The 20,237-nt window shown below is 39.7% G+C and overlaps 1 protein-coding gene across 2 annotated transcripts; it reads left to right on the top strand.

Moving 5' to 3' along the window:
- Nucleotides 1–137: 137 nt before the first annotated feature.
- On the top strand, nt 138–20,046 carry kctd5b (potassium channel tetramerization domain containing 5b). 2 transcript variants are annotated; one of them, XM_044337547.1, is made up of 7 exons: nt 138–562; nt 9,022–9,130; nt 9,301–9,392; nt 9,508–9,603; nt 9,803–9,907; nt 12,375–12,500; nt 16,939–20,046. In XM_044337547.1, the coding sequence occupies exons 1-7, from the start codon at nt 341–343 to the stop codon at nt 16,966–16,968; spliced, it is 780 nt and encodes a 259-aa protein (XP_044193482.1). In that variant the 5' UTR covers nt 138–340; the 3' UTR covers nt 16,969–20,046. The 2 variants fall into 2 exon arrangements, with proteins under 2 accessions (XP_044193482.1, XP_044193483.1); XM_044337548.1 differs by lacking the exon at nt 9,803–9,907 and having other exon boundaries at nt 154–562.
- Nucleotides 20,047–20,237: the final 191 nt, after the last annotated feature.

Raw genomic sequence — 20,237 nt, 5'->3', positions numbered from 1 at the left:
CATTTTAAATGCACAGGAGAGCGCCTAAAAAAGCTGGTCGGTCTTGTTAACGGAGCTTTCATGACATTTCCAGTTTCTCACAATCTAGAGTTCATAGCTCTATATGGAAAGGCGTCTGTAGCTGAACCCGAGGAGGACGTCTTCTCTCTGAAATAATTTATGCAAGTGTCAGCCAGCGCTGCTGTAGCAGGTTAGTTAGTAGGAGTGGCTGAGGAGCTGGCAGCCTGCTTTGCATGAATCGTGGACTCCCAAGTTTAGAGGCTGCAGCTTCAGATATTTCCTGTCAGCCGCACAGACAGACAGACAGCCGAGGCGAGGGCGGAGGAGACGAGGAGAGGAGATGGCAGAGAACAGCTCCGAGACGAGCGGCTCCGTTCACCGGAGATGTTTCACCCATTCTCCGGCGGAGAGAAACACTTCATCCGGTGTCGGTGCATCGAAATGGATCCGACTAAACGTCGGGGGGACGTATTTTCTAACAACGAGACAGACGCTGTGTCGAGATCCAAAATCATTTCTGTACAGACTGAGCCAAGCTGACCCCGAGCTCGACTCCGACAAGGTAAATGCTAAGCTAGTCGAGCTAGTTAGCAGTAGCACTTTATTTAGGAGCGCAGCTGGTTAACTAAAATTTTATTTTACGCAAAATTACTTTGTATTTGCTTGCAGCATTTTTTGTAAACTAGGCCGGCTGATGACTTCGCTTAACAGCTTGTTTAATTAAATCCCCAGCCTTCTGAAAATGAGTGTTTATTCAGATAAATGAGGCTAACTCGGTTTTTTTGTGGCTAGCTAGCATTAGCACGCTAAGCTAGCAAGATTCCGACAGTCACCACATGACATACGATCTTTGCTATTAGCTCATGTGTGTCTCTATAAGATACGGTCTTGTTGTTACCTAAATGTTATTTAAAGTGTTGAATCTTAACTAAATTACTTTAGTGTTTAAACTGTTTTTTGCAGCTTTCACAGTAGTTGGAAACTTTGCCCAAACCGAGGCCGTTGCATTGCGCTGCACTCATCCAGGTGTCAGATGTCAAGTAGTGACAGCAACCAAATGTGTCTTAAGTAGTCATCATAAAATAATGTTACATGTTTTACTTTAAACCTAATTCTGGATATGACTGTTGGTGCTATAATGTAGTATTGAATCTAAACTGTGGGGGACTGTATGGTGGGTTATTCCACTTTGCATTTCAGCTCAAAGAAGAAAGTTTTATCAGTTTTAATAGTAATTGTGCAGTAGCATGATATCTGAGTAACCAATATCTCAAACGCATTTTAGTTTCATATCATATTGGCATGCTATTGATAAGACTATCCACCTATTCTGGCCCTTACAGATGATTGCATTGTCTACAGGCATTAGTGCTATAATTAACAACTAAATGACCTACACATATAAAACTTTATTGCTCGATCAATTCGTGTTTTTTTTCCTCCCTCTCTCTTGGGAGTAGTCTGTTACTTGGCTCTGTTTGCTCTGCAGTAATCAGCCTCTGTGCTGGTGGTGAGGCTCCCTTAATGAGTACACAAGTCATTGCCAAGTGGGGTGAGGTGCTGCTGACAAACTGAGAGCTCGGGATGAAGTCACTCATCTCCCTGAATGGCCTCAATGCTCCAGAAAGCAGGCTTCTCTCTTGTTTGTCCATCTGCCAGTTTTAACAGCAATGTGTGTGCTTAAAGGCCCCCCCAGCACTGCCAAACACAATGTATTAGTGTCTGTATGCATAGTGTAATGTGCTCTGTTTTTTCGTTGTTCATTTTACTGCCCCATTATTCATTGTTTTCATCTACTTGCACATTTTAATCTTCACCCCTGCCCTCCCCTTTGTGCTAAGCTGAGCCCATGGCTCATCTCGTATTTTCATGCAAATATCTTAATCTCTAAATAATCAGCTTGCTATTTTGTCAGTTTATCCTCCCATGAGCATCAGCTCAGTCCATCTCAATCCCTTGTCTTAAGTGCGTATCAGAATCTCAAGCCATTACCGTACCTCTCTTCTGCAGGCAGTCTGGTTTCAGATAGCTCTCACTAAAGGACAGGTTATTATTAGATATTATTTCACCTGCAACTGCTTCTCAAACTATATACACTGACATCATTTCATCTTTTTCACAACTGAGCCAAGAAGGCCATGGTTTTTTTGCATCGCACAAAGCTGCAAAGCTGTGAAAAGGAAGCTCGTCAGAGTGACAGATCGTTGAAGGGCTCTGTTTTTTGGACGAACGCATTATTGTATTTCACAAGGAAATGAATGGTTCAGTTCTCAGTCACGCAGGCTGACGTGCTTCAGCAGGACTCTTGAGGAGAACTGCATTATTCATGTTGTTGACTGGGGCCTGTTTTGCACATTTGGGCAAACCAGGGAGAAAGTGGAGGAAGTGCTGTCACGTGCACGCCCATAACAGCTGACAGTCTTTTATTCATAAGTCTTTTTTTTTTTAAGTGTTTATCCCGGCCTTGACCAATGCCTTTCATTGCTGTCATGTCCGCGTGATATTGTTGTTACTAGTTTTGTAAGGCTTAAGCGACTAATTCACACTGCAAGATCCTAAGCAGATGTCTCTCTCAAAATGATCTGTTGTCCTATCAACGAGCTGAGAGATGCACATCAATGGGTATTTATCCCTTTGGCAGACTCCTCCTCTCAAACTGCTCAGCTCAGGACCACTTAAGTAGAGATCCAGCTTTGGAGCTTGGAGAACTGCATCAATTTTTCAAGCAACCCCATCACAAAGGATTCTTGTTCCTTCAACATCTTATTCTTTTCATATTCATATCCATTTGCTGCCCCGAAGAAGTTCTCTCTGCAGCATGTGTGAGAGAAATATGGCCACATTTAATTCTGGATTCAGGTTGTATGTCATGCCTGAGCACACTGTGGGAGGCAACGTAAATATTTAACGTTGATATCGTCTCCTCTTGCTCCATCTTCTCACAAGTAAGTACTCAACAGGACACTGCAGAGCGCAATTGGCAAATCAGGTGTGACTCTAGACTGATCTTATCGGCTTTATCAGCCCAATGAAAGTTTGTCCACAGGAACCAGGCGCCAATAGATCAATAGATCATAGCCTTGTGTTGCAGTAAATTACAATGATGCCAACTGGAACACTACTCTACATCATCTACATCATTTCACTTCTAGCTTCCTTTTCTATCGCAGTTCACATTTCTGCCTCTACCTGGCAAGCAGTGAATTCCTGGCTCACCAACCGTTGAACTACATAACTGCCTCTCATCATGAAAGCAAAGCTTTTAGGGGACTTTTAAAAGGAGCTGTTCATTTAATGCCTGAAACACTCCTGTCATAAATTGTTCCACAAAATGCACTGATTATATTGCCTTAAAGAGCTGAAAATGGTAGAAAGGCGAAGTTTCTGCTAGCCTCGGTGAAAGGTCAGACTCCATTTCAAATGACAGTGCTAAATATTTTGAAATGTGAGATAAGTTTCTCATAATACAGTCTAGTTGTGGTGTGTGTATTATTTAAGAGATGACGGCCTATTTGACTATGCCATTACTGCCTGTGCTCCAGAGGGACTCTGGCTCCCACTCTACACGCATCAGACTTCCACTTGGCTAAGTAGCTACAGTCATGTGACTCAGAAGCTCTACTGCAACATCTTTAAGCGCTGTTTCTGCAGGGGGCTTGTCCTCCTGCAGTGAAGGCCGGGCAGCATTCGATAATGCTTTCATTCTTTATATTCTTGGTCCAAGCAAATTGGAACATCTTCACATGATGGTGTTAATTGTTTTTGCCTTGCAGTTTCTTTGAATAATTACTTTTAAACTGTCTGTCCTATTATTAGAAAGGCTATATGCATTTTGCAATGAATATCTCCACACACACTCACATGGTGTTAAATAGTAAATGGTTCCATGCAAATTTTTGGCGCACACCCATTGTGATAGTCTGAAGTAAACACACAGCGACTTGTTAATTTAGTTGAATTCAAGATTGAGTTACAGCGTTATTGTCTGTAGAAAGCTGTATTCATGTGCTTGAAGGGTGGGTCACCATGGTATTTCCTGTGGGAGGATGTATTGTGTGTACCAGAAGAATGATAAGGTTAATACACTACACTTCCCTCTGCTCTGTAGCCCACCCTTCTAATTGGCTTTTGATTTTAAATTGTCTTCTGGTTGAGTCCAGTCACAACGAGGCCTACTTTGACTTGTCACTAGTTGCTGTATGTATTTAAGGCTTTGCAGTTTCAGTATTTCTGTAAGAGTCGACCACAAACACCATGTAGCATGCCTGACCTACACTGAACTGACCTAATTCTGGTGCTTATTGTAGGTGGTGTTGACACTTGTCAGTGTATTTTTTGATATCATCTGGTCTCTTTGGTGTAAGTGGTTGGTTTCAGCCCACACAAGTCTACCATTTCTATTTCATTAATAATCATCTATAAGGTGAGTAAGTTAAGATTTAGTATTATTTAATTTAGGCTTTATTAGCCTGCAGATAAAATACATAATTACGGGAGGGCAAACTCACAATTTTAGATTGTGATTGATCTTGAAGGTGTCCACAATCTACTTATCAGGAAAATCATAGAGTATTTAATGTCCTCTTACTTCTGTTTCCAAACTTCACATAACCTCGTTGACTAGTGGATCAGCTAGTGATGTAGCCAAGAAGATGGCTATACTGATGGGACAAATTACTTCATGTGACATATTGTAAACAATGCAACGTGAATTATAGCTAGTGGTGTGGCAGATGAGGAAGAAAGAACTCAACATCAGTGGTATGAGAATGGGTTGGCTGGGCAATGTTTATGCTATTTTTTTTTTTAAATCATAGGAAACAGTCAGAAATGAGAGTACCTATTTATTTTTATTCAAATATTGCGTTATTTTTAAGCCTTATATGCCAGTGTGAGACTTTCAGAATTTGAAAAGTGCAAATTTGTGTCTTTTACGTTCTAAGTATTGTTTTGTTAATATTTTTGCTGCTTTTTCTATTTGAGTTGTGAGTATTTAAAGTGTTATTTTATGATTATCTTTTGCTGCTGTTTACAACTTCGAATTAAACTCAGGTTTTAATCACCATTTTGAAACCTGTACAGTATCTTTAATGCAATATTGTTTTATTTGTTCTATTTCAAGTCTTATAGGCATTTCAGAATTGAGAGAAAGATCACAATTTAGATTGTGAATCATGATTGCAATTAAAATATACTGTGATATTATGTGATATATTTTTTTGGCCAAATCGCCCACCCTTATACATAATAAAACATTAAAACCACATTCACTCCCTTAAAATTCATACAAATAAAGTTTGATTTGTTCAGTCACCGTAGTGCCACTTAAAGATGGTGAACTTTCGTAGGCGTGTTTAGTTCTGCATTTCAACCCTCCTAATTCAATAACCCTCTTTCTCCCAATTCTCCAGTTTACTATCTCTCTTCCTGCCTGTCTACAGTACAGTCCCCACCCCTCTGTTTGTTGCCCAATGCTCCCCAGCCTGGGCCCCCAGAGACACAGCCTTTTGTTTTTAATTAAAAACACTGTCCCCTTTGTGTGCATGGGTCCACACCAGAGCCCCCTATAATCATCTTTCTCTGAACTGGGTCACTGTCACCCCAAGTCCCCCCATAGATACGTGTGCACCCAGAGGAGCAGCTCCAGCGGGCTGAGGGGTTTCCAGCAACAGGCTTGATAGCGCAGCAGGTCAGCGAGCATCAAGTTCACAGAAGTGTAGAGCACACATGCTATCTGAGTGTTTGATCAAGGGGAGTTGTTCAAGGCCGCACACAACACTAATATTTTTTTCTTGACGCTGTTGATAGATGGTGGTGTGTGTGTGTTTGTGTAAAGTTTATTTGCATAGCGCAATTGGCCTAGCAGACATTTTTACTTGTCATAGTAGGATGAGCACAGGTGTTGCTAATTACATTAACGATTGCTCTGTTCTGTTTAAATGTCCCAGTGTGACTATGAGCCAGAATGCACAATACCAGGAACCCTGAAACCAAAGCAGCTAAATGGAAATCCAGCAATGATTAATTTTGTTTACACCTGTGCTTTTCCAACCAAGAGATGCCAAAATGTCTTCTGTGAAAAAGGCTTCTCATGCGTTACTTCGTAGAGCTTTACTGGTCCGTGTCAACCTCAAGAGGAAAAATCTGGAGTGAAAAGTTGTAATCCTTAAAAGAGCACTCTGTCAGTTTAGCATGGCACATCTATAACATTGTTGGAGACACGATGGATAGTTTTTAAAAAATATTAAAATGGACGCAGCAGAGCGGGAGATATCATACCTTTTTTTTCCTCCATGCATTCTTCTTCCTTTTCAAAACCTGGCACCTACATTACAGACAATGCAACTTGACCTTTCTAGCCGACCTTGGCTCAAGTGACATCACTTGAGGCAATGTATAAGATTTCATGCCGCTCCCTCTGGAGCCACAAAAGCCACCACTTCTTTCCACATATGCAGTAATACTCTCAACAGACTTGGATGTGTAAAATGGGTGGAGTTCAATGTAACTGCATTGAATGGCTTAGCTCGTTATTAATGTCTTTACTTCCATCTGTGCTTTTCCTGCTATGACAGGTCAAAATGCTTGCTGTGACAGATTTCAATGAGGAAACAACAGTGTTCTGATGCTGGGAAGACTATGAAGATTGAGATTAGCAAGATTTATTTGACAAAGGAAAACCTCATGTGAAGTACAAGACATTTTATTGGGATGTGTTCTTCAGCAGGCACCTTTTTGTACCTGGTTCCGGTCGGCAAAATACAAATTCTTTTTTTTATCAAACCTTTTATCTCTCTCCACTTTTATTTATTAGCAATGAGAAATGTAATAGTTCTGAATCAGGGCATTTTTTGTATTTATAACAGGAAGCTCTTGTAGTACAGAGGGCTGTAGCTGTTAACTCTCATTTTGAGATTGTGAATATGCCACCGAAAACTGTGTGTCTACCCTCTCAGCTAACAAAAAGTGATCAGACATCTTTTGAGTCATAGTTATTTTAGCCTTTAGTTACTTGCAAATGTTGAAAGGTAAACCTAAAAAGATTCAATAAGGGATTCAAAAGGATTTCGATTCAATAAGTGGATTTAATACTGGATTTCAATTGGATACAATATTGAACCTCTTCCCTTGATGTTTGACAGGGAATAAAAGAAAAACAAGTGATGTTCAGCAGGAAAACATATCAGTCAAATCTATATTGTTGATAAAAAGGGGAGATTGTGACCATATTTCACTTGGTCAGATATTGAATTGGTGACACTAATCTTGGGTGCCCACCTTGAAACTGTGGTGATTTTATTAAATTCCTTCAAAGTCTTCAATACAAAATATGAGTCTGGACAGACAAAACTGCAACTTGACTGGTTGGTGGAGGCATAAAACCGCGAGGCGTTATTTCCATTTTTTTGTTGTTTTGTTTTTTAAAGCACAAATTGTATTTCTAAGTTGCAGCCAATACACTGGCATGGTGGCTTTTCACAGAATGTTTAGGATCCTTTTTCCCTCCATGTTGAGAGGACGATAGTTACTGTGTGAAATCTTTGGATGCCATATGTTCATTTATGAGAAACAAATTAATGAATGACTTGACATTGGAAAGAAGTTGTACTGTAACAGCAATACACTTTTTCTGTGTTCTACCAACTTGGACACATTAAAGAGGCCAAGAGTAGATTAACCTTCTCTCTGAAAACGAACAGAGTGGTTTGAACGAGGCGAGTTGTGAAACTTCGACCTTGTCTGTTTCCTCCACGCAGGCCCACCTGTACTTGTGCTTAAACTTCAGTGACTATGAAAGTGTAATGAACTGACACAGGGCAATGAGACCAGAATAGAACTCCATTGGGCTCCGGTGGGATATTTTTGCCATGGAAAGGAGGTCAACCAGCCAGGAGGGTTCAGAGATTCATTACAAAAGAAAATGCACTGGGACTCTTCCTCATTATTGGAAAGATTAATGGGTTTTGAGCTGAATCCATCTCTGGACTTGTGAAGAGGACCTATGAATGTACATGAGAGTTGGCTGTATGTTTGATTTTGGTCATGGCCTGTAGTGTATGGAAATGTTCAAGGGTAAATGGCATAAGATGTTGCACTGACCAGATATGCTGTAAATATAGTCAAGGTTGCACCTGAAGCCATAAACTCGATTGATGCAAAGTCAAACATCCTGCTGCATTTGAGGATTAGCACAAAATTTGCTTAAGGCCTTTCCTCCATGCTGAATATTTTACTAAATCTCATGCACGTTTGACTCACTAAATGTCACATCATGTTAAACAATTTTTTTTTTTTGGTAGTAAACTGGTGTCAGCTGCAGTAGCTGCAGCTGTTCAAACTGACTTTCATATTATGTGTTAGGCCAACTGTGTAACAGACCAGACTAGGCTAATTGTCGTTGTAAGCCAAGGTGCTTTCTCCTGGTCCCCTTGGTGGATTCAGCCTGCTGTTCCAAATCTTTTTCTGTTCTGCTCTAATTGTTTTAGCCTTCTTTTGCCCCTCGAGACAAAGACAATCTAATCACAGTACTTAAAGAAATAGGGGAATACCCAGTGGTTGTGAATCAGGATCAAACCCAAGGCCTGTGGGAATAGTGAAGTGATATCCCAAAGCTTTTGTATGCGTGTGTGGCTCTGTGTGCGCATGTCCTCTCAAGCTCTGTAGAGATTATCAGCACAGGAGCAGACCTCGTAATTCTCATCCCTCGAGTTTTACACACTGATGCAGGGTGGGGGTTTCATTTTTCCCCCACAGATTATGTTTTGATTAAGGTATACACCTGCTTATTGATTGACTGATTTTAACAGACAAAGAAACAATTGTCAGATAAGAATATGTGATATCACTGTCATCTCTGTGCTGGATGCATAGAAATAAAATGATCAGCATTCTCCAAGTGTGACTTTTGAACATAAACAAGCATATTTCCCAAAATGTTGCTCTGTGTCTTTAAATTGCAAACTCTGCCAGCAAATACAGGGGAAGTGTATTAATCTCATCATCCTCTTTTCTGCTTTTCAGGATGAAACTGGTGCCTATCTCATAGACAGAGACCCCACATACTTTGGGCCAGTGCTTAACTACTTGAGGCATGGCAAACTGGTGCTCAACAGGGATTTGGCAGAGGAAGGTAACGTCTCTGTGGAATATGTTCCCAAATCCATATCCAGTCATCTGTAAAGTCTGCAAATTTGCATTGTAAACAAACTAGTTAATGTATTTCTTCAGTTAAACCTGATCTTAAGTAATCACAGCAGGGTATGTCTGCCTGAAAAAAATATTTCTTATGCGTTGTCTTAGGTGTGCTAGAAGAAGCCGAATTCTACAACATCACATCATTAATAAAACTCATCAAGGACAAGATCAGGGAACGGGACTGCAAAACATCGCAGGTGTGTTACCTTTCTTTAAGAAGATTTCTAATTGAATTTTAATGTTTGTGTGCCATTTTTGAGATCTGTTTTTCCTCCCTTTAACATCCCATTTCTCTCATGTCTTTCCTCTCAGGTTCCGGTGAAGCATGTTTACCGGGTGCTGCAGTGCCAGGAAGAGGAGCTGACACAGATGGTGTCAACCATGTCCGACGGCTGGAAGTTTGAACAGGTAAAGCTCCTCTGGCAGGCTTGCAGCAGCAATCCTCCTTTCATGTGCTTCACCCACCCCGCTATGCTCACATTGACCCAGAAAGTCCAATCCTCAATATTGGAAATGGATAAAAAGCCAAAACAGCAAAATCACGTCTTTCTGAATGTCCGCATACATGATCCGGGCATCCCTTCTGTGCTCTGATTGGTTGTTGCAGCTTGTCAGTATAGGTTACGGGCGGGCCCACCAGTCAGAGTTTCTGCTGATTGTGTCAAGGGAGGTGAAGGGAGAGGAGTCTGCTTTGCCAAACAACAGCGGAGAGGTGTGTCCCACAAATTTTTGTCCACGGGCTGGTCACTGCATGGTCCCCATGTTGTCCATACACACCCCGTTGGCCATTGTTTGTCCCAAGTAGACACATAGATGTCAGCCATCTTTTGAGTTGATTCTTTTCAGTGTTCATTTGTACTGCTTGCTCACCAGTGAAGCTAAGAGAACATGACACCTTTTTTCCTGTCTGTGATTTTTATTTATTTATTTATTTTATTCATACCGCACTCACAGTTTGTAAGCTTGTCAGCAGCCTTCTGTGCTTTGCTTCGATGTAGCCACCTGGCTGTTATGGGAGTCTGTGTTGTAATATACTGTAGTGCTGGTGTTTAAGTGTAAAAAGATGTTTTTATCTGCCCGGCAGGTATTTTACTTTGTAATTTAAATGGATCCAAACATTAAGAGAGAATCGTGAAGTTTACACAAGAGTTTGTGTTTAGCTGCAACTGCCAATTCCTGTAATGAGAAACCACACTTATTTGGGCATTGGAGTGTGAATTATGTGTGAATGAATCTCTCAGAGCTGAAACCTCACTAATCTCCTTACACAGGTCACATGAGAAACACCTAGAAACACTAACCTAGAGCTCGGTCGGCAGCCCAGGAGAGTCTGTTCTGGAGATGAGCTTTAATGACCTACTGCCACCCTTAAGACTCCATAAATGTAGACAAAGTGTTATTTAAGTGTATTTTGCACAACTAGAGATGCTGAGTTTTACATTTTGGTACATGATAAGTCTTAAGCGGTGTGACAAGTGAAATCCATGCTGGCTAGTTGAGATTATTTCAGTATTTTTTGCTGCATTGATGCCTAATGTGAGAGAAGCGGCTTAACAACAACAAGTCTCCGGCAGCAGAGGCTAATGAGGAGAAGCATGTCTGAACATGTACACCTGGGTACAGACGGTATACAAGTAGCCTGCAGTATACACACATTTAACATTCAGAGTTAAAAGCAATCATTCTGGACAGGAATTGCTCAAAAAAAATTTTCATGTTTTCAAGGTGTGCATGCAGATTTGAAAGGTTTTGCCCCTTTATTTGTCCTCTTGTTCCCTTTTTTATGTCTTTTTATTTAGACTGACTTGACTTGGATAGGAACATTAGACGTTGTTATGATTATTGTAAAAGTCACAATTAAAGATTCCATGTGTAGGATTTTTCATAACAATTATTTTCCTGATTGACATAATTTACATGATACTCAGAGGAAAAAGTCTCTCGCTGTTACAAGCAGAAGCTTCAGTGGTGTTTTTGTTTGGTAGAATTTAGGTTGCCCACAGTTCCCTGTAAGATCTTTAGTAAACTCTTGTGTCTTTAGACTGGTGAGTCATGTAGCTAAAGCAAGCATTAGCAGACATAAAGAAATACAGTGATTGAAAGCAGATTATTGAAAACACCTGAAGTACTGATCTTTGATTTAAGCGTTGAAGCACCCAAGAAAATCCTCCACACGGCGTCTGCGTCATGATGCTGTAAAGTCAAATCACAGAGCTAAATGATAGTCGTGGTTTCGATGGATTGGAGTGAGCTACTTTGTGGTTTGCTCCTGTATTTGCTTTGTAAGAGATGATGTCGTTTTTAACACTTCAGTTTCAACTATTCACATTAAACAAGCCTGGTTCTACCAAGCCACATCCACCATTCCCCATTGATTTTGATCCAGCATGTTTGCTTCCTGTGGTCGACTCCCTGGCCTGCACTTATTCTCTGTCAGTGACTATCTGCTGATTATTTTCTGTCTATGGTTTCTTACATTACTTTAATTTCTGTGTAATTACCTTGATTACACTTTGAGTTTTGAATTTTCTTTTCTGATCTTCATGAATGTATCACATCTCCATTTATTTTTGGATTTTCATTCTGGCATGTCTGCAGGTCCTGAAAATAGCATTTGGATTGAATTTTATAAATGTAAAATTAATAATGCAACGTTAAGTCTTTAAATTGGGTTTTTGAGCCCCCTAGCCCCCACCCTGTTGGCCTAGCAGTCTTATTGGGTGTGCCATATAATCGTGCAACTATGACACCCTGAGTTTAAATCTGACCAAGGATCTTTGTCAAGTGTCAATCCCCCTCTACCCCTATTTTATGACGTTGTCAGTTGCCATCTATCTAATAAAGCCAAAAAAGCATAAGTAATCCTAAAAAAAATCAGAGTTAACGTTAGATAAACTATATTTATATTGATCTGTATAAACTATTTTGAACTTAACGAAATTGGTGAAATATGTCCAAAACTCCATTCATAATACATCTGGAAGCTTTAGGTTTAAACTGCAGGAACTTGTAGACACTGAGCTCCTTATGTGGCTGTCAATCTCTTCTACTTTTAATTTTTTTTTTTTTTAACTTTCTCCTACTTCTGTTTTCCCACCGTGAACAGCCTAGTTTTTTGCCTCTGCCTCATCATGCTAAGGCTAATCCTCTCTCTGTGCTTTGCTGTCGTTTCTCTCTAGTTGGTCAGCATAGGCTCCTCTTACAACTACGGAAACGAAGACCAAGCCGAGTTCCTGTGTGTGGTCTCCAAGGAGCTGCACAATCAATCATACGGGACAAACAGTGAGCCCAGTGAGAAGGCTAAGGTAAGTGTGTGTGTGTGTGTGTGTGTGTGTGAGTGAGTGAGTGAGTGGAAAGGCCGGTTGAAAATCCATCCACAGCAAACATCGTCTGTGAATGATGGCCTGTGCTGGATGTTTAAAATGCAGTGCATTTAAGAACATGCCACCGTGGGACTGAAAGCACCTCTAGTTTATTGATGAGAAACCTCTATGAAGGAGTACCTTGTGAATATTCACTCCCTCGGTTTAAAAAAACAGACTGCCTGTACAACCAACAAATAAAAAAGATAAGTTCTAAGATATTTTGTAGTAAAACAAACATAAAATTTGTTCATAACCCAGAAATCCTCTCTGCTTTAGATTCGGCCATAAACAGAACAACTTTCATTGTTAATGTAGATTATAAGACAAATACAGACCAAACAGGGCCACAGATGACGCCATCACCTTGGCGACATGCACTGCACTTACCCACCTGGACAAAGGGAATACATATGTGAGAATGCTCTTCAATAATTATAGCTCGGCATTAAATATCATCGTTCCCTCTAAGCTCATCTCTAAGCTCGTTGATCTTGGACTGGAGATCTCTACCTGCAGCTAGATATTCAAATTCCTGACGGGCAGGCCCCAGGTGTAGAGAATCGCCAGCCACACCTTTTCGCCACTGATCCTCAACACGGGTGTACCGCAGGGCCTCAGACCCCTCCTGTACTCCCTGTTCACTTACGACTGTGCTGCCAAGTACAGCTCCAATGTCATTATTAAGTTTGCTGATGACACAACCATCCCGGGCCTCGTCACAGACAACAATGAGATGGCCTACAGAGACACTAACCAGCTAGTGCCAGGACAACAAACCCTCTCAACATCACTATAACTAAAGAGATTATTGTGGACTACAGGAGACAGCAGGGGGGTGGACACCTCCCCATCCACATTAGTGATGCTAGGTCAAAAGGGTCAGCAGCTTCAAGTTCCACAGTGTGCACATCACCAAGGACCTCTACTGGTCACTACACACGGACACCATGGTCAAGAAAGCTTGCCAGCGGCTCCATTTCCTGAGGAGACTGAGGAAGTTTGGCATGAACACCAGCATCTTCACAAACTTGTACAGATGCACCATCATTGCTGACAGGCTGCATCATGGTCTGGTATGGGAACTGCTCTGCTCAAAGCCACAAATCACTACAGAGCGCGGTGGAGAGGGCACAAGCACATTACTGGCAACTGACTCCCAGCTATTCAGGATATCTTCCACCAGCGGTGCCTGCAGATGGACCAGAGCCACCCAGCACGCAGACTGTTCTCCTTGTTACCATCTGGCAGACGACACAAGAGCATGGCCACACATACCAGCAGACTTAAGGACAGTTTTCACTACCAGGCCATCAGGCTTCTCAACTCATATATCATAATATTCCACATCACATATTTGCTCACCTGCTTGTCTGCACTGTTTACTGCACTGCTTACATAAAAATGCACTTTCAACCATGACTGCTGCTATTGAACCAGGACTGCTACATAACCAATGTGTAGTACTGGTGTATACACCCGTCACGTTTGCTTTTATACATAAATCCTTATTTTCGTATATGTATATAGTGTTAAAATTTATTTATATCTCATCCCATCTCTTCTATTTTTTTTAAATCTTTTATGACTAGTGCTCCTATTGCTGAGTTGTTTTCTCGTCCAAGACATTTCATTGTACCGTTGACCCTGTGGTAACCTGCATGACTAATAAAGCTGAACTGAACTACACAAAGGTCTATCTAACAGAATTAGCCCAGCTTTAAGGTTTATTTTTTTCTTGTTAGATTTGACCTGAAATGAGAAAGTCTAAACAGCATAATCCTCACTAGGGGCATTAAGAGATCCGAGTTCTGCATGTTAGTGGAGCTATTGGCAAGGTCTGTCATTTTTTTCCTCAAGGGCTTAGAGAGCAAAGCAGGAGGCACGCCCATAGGAATTCAAAATCTCCTGTCAGCTTGTCCCCGTGGAGGCCAGCTCCTAGAAGGCAGCTACACTAAACAAGTTCAGCATTTAAACTATATTCATGATTTATTTTACTGATTTAATTGGAAGATTTAACACAACCAGTGCATCTTTCAAACAAATGTAGAGAGTGAGTAGAAACTGTTGAGATTGTTTTCAGTGGCACCATATCAAGTCATTTCTGTACATTATATACATTTGTACAGTAAGCGTATGTTATTTGTGATAAATGGCCCAATTGGCAAAAGTGTGACAAGTGAATTGAGCTTGATAGAAAGGTGCCCTCGGATAACATTTGTACTTTCTTGCTGTTTTGTGTGATTTGAGTTACACTTGCATAGAGAGATTAAATGTAGTTATTAATGATAATCCCCTCTGATAATGACCTATTAGTTTTATTTTTCTCCTTGTTCTACTTTTTCCCCACATGTCCACCTCCATTCATTTCCATCATTTTACAACATGCCTCTCTTGTCTCCTTCTGTGCTATCTGCATGCTGCATGTCACTCAGAGCGAGGACGAAGAGACGGATTATGAAATGAATGACTCTGATTAGCATTGAGCACTTATGACTCACTGGTGAGCGCTCAACTGCTCGTAGTCCCCTCCACAGCGCCTCCCCAATTTGCCACGCTCTTCCTCTGCCTCCTCGATGCAGTTTAGGCTACTGAGAACTGTTCTCATGTGTTTTCAAAGACAACTTGAGCTGATAATATGCTTAAATCAGCTTTGGCCTGCCACCTTCAGAGTCAAGCCAAAGCTAGATCAAAAACCAGATGGTCCCTGCTGAGACCGGTCAAATACTGCAGGTGAAGCTCTCTTTGAAACCAGATGGGAAGAGCTCCATTTGTTGCAGTAGTGTAAATAAGACCCTTGTAATTATTGTCATGCCTACAGCCTTGGTTAATGGAGGGCATGCTGAATCATCAGCTGCTGCATTTTGACTCATTGTCTGCCTTTCAATGCCAATGAAAGAGAAGGGTGCGGTAGTACGCTCCCCTCTGTCCATTTCATTGTCAAAAGTAGTAGTAGTAGTAGTAGTGTTACTAGTGTTGGCCTCACAACACATCTTTGGATCTCCAGCATTTTTTGAATAACATATGAGCCTAGTGAGGAAAGACTAGTTGATTTCACACTTTATAACACCACCATTTTTATGTTTGTTTGTTTTTAATGAGGCATTTGGATAAGGCAAATTCAACTTTTTGGTGTTTAAAAGAAATACTGATTGGTTTTTGGGATGCTATGATTAATGGTAGGAATGTCAAACTATATGTATATTTTTCCACTCGCAAAATCTGATTCATCACGTCGACACTGTCTAATGCAAGAATCTGAATCTTAAGGCAGTCTTTGCTCCCAAAATACAGGTAAGCTGACAGCTGAGAAGAAATTAAACTAAATGAACAGCAGATTTCAGCTTCTGTCTTCGTAATGTGCCGGAAATGGATTGCCTGAAGTGCCAGAGATAACCTGAATAACTGAGCACGTTGAAGGAACGCCTTAAAATTTAATTTAATGGTTTAGTTGAAGTAACCTGGGCACAAGTATGCGGTCCTCTTCACCTCTCATCCATCTCCATGCCATTGTTCACATTTTCGGTACAACAGTTTAGAAAGTTTTATTAATTTCTTTCTGTACTGCACAGTCTGGTTCAACTTCAACTTTACTGTCCCTGAGGGGAAATTTATTTTGCATCCAGGTTAAACATAGAACACAAAGATTTAAGAACACAGACTAACGTACATAAAACATGCAAAGAGCATTTTAAGTTTAAAAAAAAAAAAAAAAAGTGTACATCAAGCGACAACATAAAACCATCACAGATTACTGTATCTCTGTGCAACATGTGTGACGTCCATAAAGCCCCAAAAGGGAAAATGGCTGCATCAGAAGTGCAATCAATAAGCAACTGACATGATTAATCAAAGAAGAAAAATACGGTGCTTTTTTCCTATTGAATGGTACTTATTAATACCTTCTGTTCATTCACATGTATTAAAATCCCTTTTTGAAACCATCCATTAAATCAAATGTATGATGTAATTTTACATTACAGTCCCACTGCTGTTGCCTTGATAAGTCTCAGATGTGGCCGTTTATGGCTCTTCACATCTTTGGCAGTTCAGAGTCATTCAGGATGCTGTGGTTCACTTCAGTATCAAGGTTGATCCCTCCTGACAAGGTTTACTGCTTTATGTGCTCACCCAAAGTTTTCTCTAGAGCCTCATACTCCATAGTTTCTGGCTTTTGACTTTTTTCTGCACTTTATTCAGTGTGTAGTGTGTGTGAGTAAATATGAGTGTGAGAGAGTATGCATTGTGAGAGGAATAGTGGAAAAAACCTAAATAAAGTGACTACTGAAATGCACAGAGTACGGAGTGACTTTCAGATCTTGTGGTATGCTGTGTTTTTGTTAATGATATGACTTTTTTTTTTTTTTTTTTGTCTCTGCAGATTCTTCAGGAAAGGGGTTCCCGGATGTGAAGAGGACTCAGTATTATGAGCTCCAGGTGTTATGATGCAAACATATCATCTTTGTGGAAGAACGTTTGGCACAATGGAGATTTAAAGGGGGGGTGTGCATTTATTCTTTTTTGTGTTTTCCCTCCATTTTTGTTTTTATTTCTTGATGTAAATAAGTCTGTTTACTGACAATTTGTGCCTGTACGTTTAAACTGGACCTTTTTGAATTAGCGGCAATTTTTTTTTTTTTTCTAATAGAAAAAAAAAAGTAAGGAATTGTAATGTTTTATGCTATAGAAACATGGCCACCATCATATAAGGGCCAATGATTTCACTCAGGGTCATCTATTGAGTTAATTCCTATATCCTCCAACTCAAGGGTCTGGTAAGGGATCAGTATGGTCTTTATAATTCAGAAGTATCAAACTCAAAATCATTGTTTAGAGATGTTAAGAAGGGAATTGTGCATTTACTTAGCGCATGCTAAAGAGTTAGGCTATTAAATGTGAAATTCATCCCAGAAACAATTTGTTTTCCAAAGATTTCAAACAGTTATACCGACATTTGTGATCATGAGAATCTCAGCTATACAACACATTTGTCAGATTCATCAGATTCATTTTTTTCCAGTAACATCAGGTTCATATTCTCAGACTAGAATGAAAACTTTGTGAACAAAAATGTTAGTGATTTGACTGTGTAGGTAAAGGGGCATTAGGTAATTTATGACCTGTAAGGCTTTTATTGGTAATGAGGGAATGACCTGTAATGAACAGAAATAGAAAAGTCCCATTTTCACGTCGACTAAGTAAGCTAACTTTAGAGATACAGCAGAACAATCTGCCTCATGTGGCAATGTCGCGATGCAGGATACGTCATTATCATTAACTTTCTTGGCTTGAGATGTAAATGTGTTGCGCCATTCTCTGAATCTTCCGACCCGACAATTAATAACCCGGTTACCCTGCAGATACAGATGTTGAAGACCTGAAATAGTTCTCAAAATCATTTAAAGTGCAAGTTGATGTGAAGCTTCAGAAACATTTTTCTGAGCTTATAGTTTAGTCAGAGACCTCATGTTCATAAATCTTCAGTTAACTGCCAAAAAAAAGCTCTTAAGGTGTCTCAAATGTGAATTCTGTTTTACGGTAATATTTTTTAAAAACTCAACGATGTCCTGTTTCCTGTCAGGAAAAACATCCTCAAGGCAGTTTTTAAAAAAGTTTCCCACATACATCTGAGTTTTCCTTAATTAGTTAATTTTGTATGTTTGAGGGAACATCTTATTTGATTAAGATCTTTTTTGTTGAGAGAAAGTATTTTTGGCGCGGGAGGTTTGGGGACTGGAATTGTTTGAAGGCAGTGAAGGAATTTCTGTTCATATCCAGAGGATTTTGTTTTGATGTAAATAATCCAAATTCAATATTAATATTTAACTCTTAAAAAAACTGCACGTTTTGTACACTGTATAGAAAACACAGCTTCGAAATGGAAGTTGTTTATACTGGATCTTTAAAAAACCTTGACAATGCTAACTCCTGTTTTGCATTGTTTGTACAGGACTCTAGAGATTTCGGAGTTAGGTTTGAAACAGCTGATGCTGAATATAAGGTGTCTTTCACTGAGAACATGCCTGGAACATGTTTTGATAACCAATAACAAAGCTATACTTGGCTGGCTATGAAGTTGACTGTTACATTTAAAAAAAAAAAAAAAAAAAAAAATTTCCTGCAGTGTGATAGATTCTTCTAAGCATTTTGAATTGTGTAGATTTCGTACACACCATTACAAGCACTACAGTGGAAAACAACACTGTGCACATTGCTTACAGCCTGTAATGTTGTTAATGTAAATAATGCATTTTAGAACACTTTTTTTTTTATAGAAAGTTGTTTTCAGGTTTGATGTGTGGTTTTGATAGGTTGGATATTTCATTCACAAATAATCATTTAGTGTTGCCTTTCTCCCAATGACCAAAATCCAATGTCTTATGTGTATTGCACACATTGATCTTAGTGTCAGGGACGAGTAAACTTTTCTTAATGCCGGCACACTTTGTACATATAGAATTGTTAACGATACACAAACCTCCATTTACTCACATGTACACGTATACACTTGACTAAAACAATTTTTATATTGTCTGGGATACAAGTATGGATGCATGTTTTTGATATAGATATACACGTATATACACACACACAAGGGCTTTTAAAGTGCAAAATTTGAAATCTGCAAAGAGTTTCAATCAAAGTAGACTGGATTTCCTGCCAGAGCTAGGCTATGTTTACATTTGCCATAGTATTCTGAAAGCCTTCCAATTATGTACTGTCTTGCACTCCCTCACACGTTAACAATGTGTGACCACACCAATGGCAACTAGCACTTCCCACTCCACTTGAACTAATCACACAGACTGATGCTAAGATACACTCATCCATTTTCTGACCGCCTATGCTTGAGCGTTGCAGACAATCTTGCTTTCCGCCCTCTCTGATGGCAGAGATGCTTATTTTTAAAACTTAACCTGCGTTGGCTCAGAGCAGAGGTTTATTTAGGTCTTTCTTTGGAGATTTTTTTTTTTTTTTTTTTTGAGACTTAAACTGTTTTTTGTTGTTGTTGTTGTTGTTTTTTTGCTTGGTTTAATTGTAAACTCATTGGTTATATTCTGGTCTGAGGTGTCAAACCCCTCTCTACTTTTGCAGCTACATTATCTTAATACATCTCTTAATGCCCTCCACAAACAGGTTGTCTGGTTGAGCGTCTGGCATTGATAATCATTTCATGTGATGGACAAACTTATCAAATCTGTAGCCTAATACTTTTAAGTGCCCAGTTTGTTTTGCATTCAAGTCATAAGCCACAGACCACTGTAATGCATGATTGAAGATGATCACACTTGTAATCAGAGGGAATGAATGTGTCATTTTTCCTCAATCTTAACAGTTACATTGATGAATAAGGTTCTCATATCACTACATGGATCACTTCTATATGATCTTATGCAATGTTTAAAATGTAAAAACTTACGTAAGAGGTTAAGGGGATGGATCTTTACGGTCTTGCATAAGGTAAAACCAATAAAAATGTTGTCATTCATATCTGTGTGTGTACATTTATTTTTCAAAGACATGTTTACCTTGTTGCACTGCCTATGTATATATATGATTTAATCTAATTTGATAGATTTTCTACACAATAAGCATTGGATTCAATTTTTATGTCCATCATCAGACTACATATATAATACAGAAGTGTTCCTATACCAACAAGAGATTATAGTAATGGGT

This window comes from Thunnus albacares, chromosome 20, assembly GCF_914725855.1.
Source record: "Thunnus albacares chromosome 20, fThuAlb1.1, whole genome shotgun sequence".
NCBI lineage: Eukaryota > Metazoa > Chordata > Actinopteri > Scombriformes > Scombridae > Thunnus > Thunnus albacares.
The sequence above is the reverse complement of the archived record's forward strand: the minus strand, read 5'-3'. Positions and strand labels throughout refer to the sequence as shown.

What these genes read in the sequence shown, in the direction of transcription:
- kctd5b (XM_044337547.1), top strand. Translation starts at nt 341, where the DNA reads ATGGCAGAGAACAGCTCCGAGACGAGCGGCTCCGTTCACCGGAGATGT. An exon ending in CCGAGCTCGACTCCGACAAG is followed by an intron (nt 563 to 9,021) that starts GTAAATGCTAAG and finishes TCTGCTTTTCAG; the next exon opens with GATGAAACTGGTGCCTATCT. An exon ending in TGCCAAACAACAGCGGAGAG is followed by an intron (nt 9,908 to 12,374) that starts GTGTGTCCCACA and finishes GTTTCTCTCTAG; the next exon opens with TTGGTCAGCATAGGCTCCTC.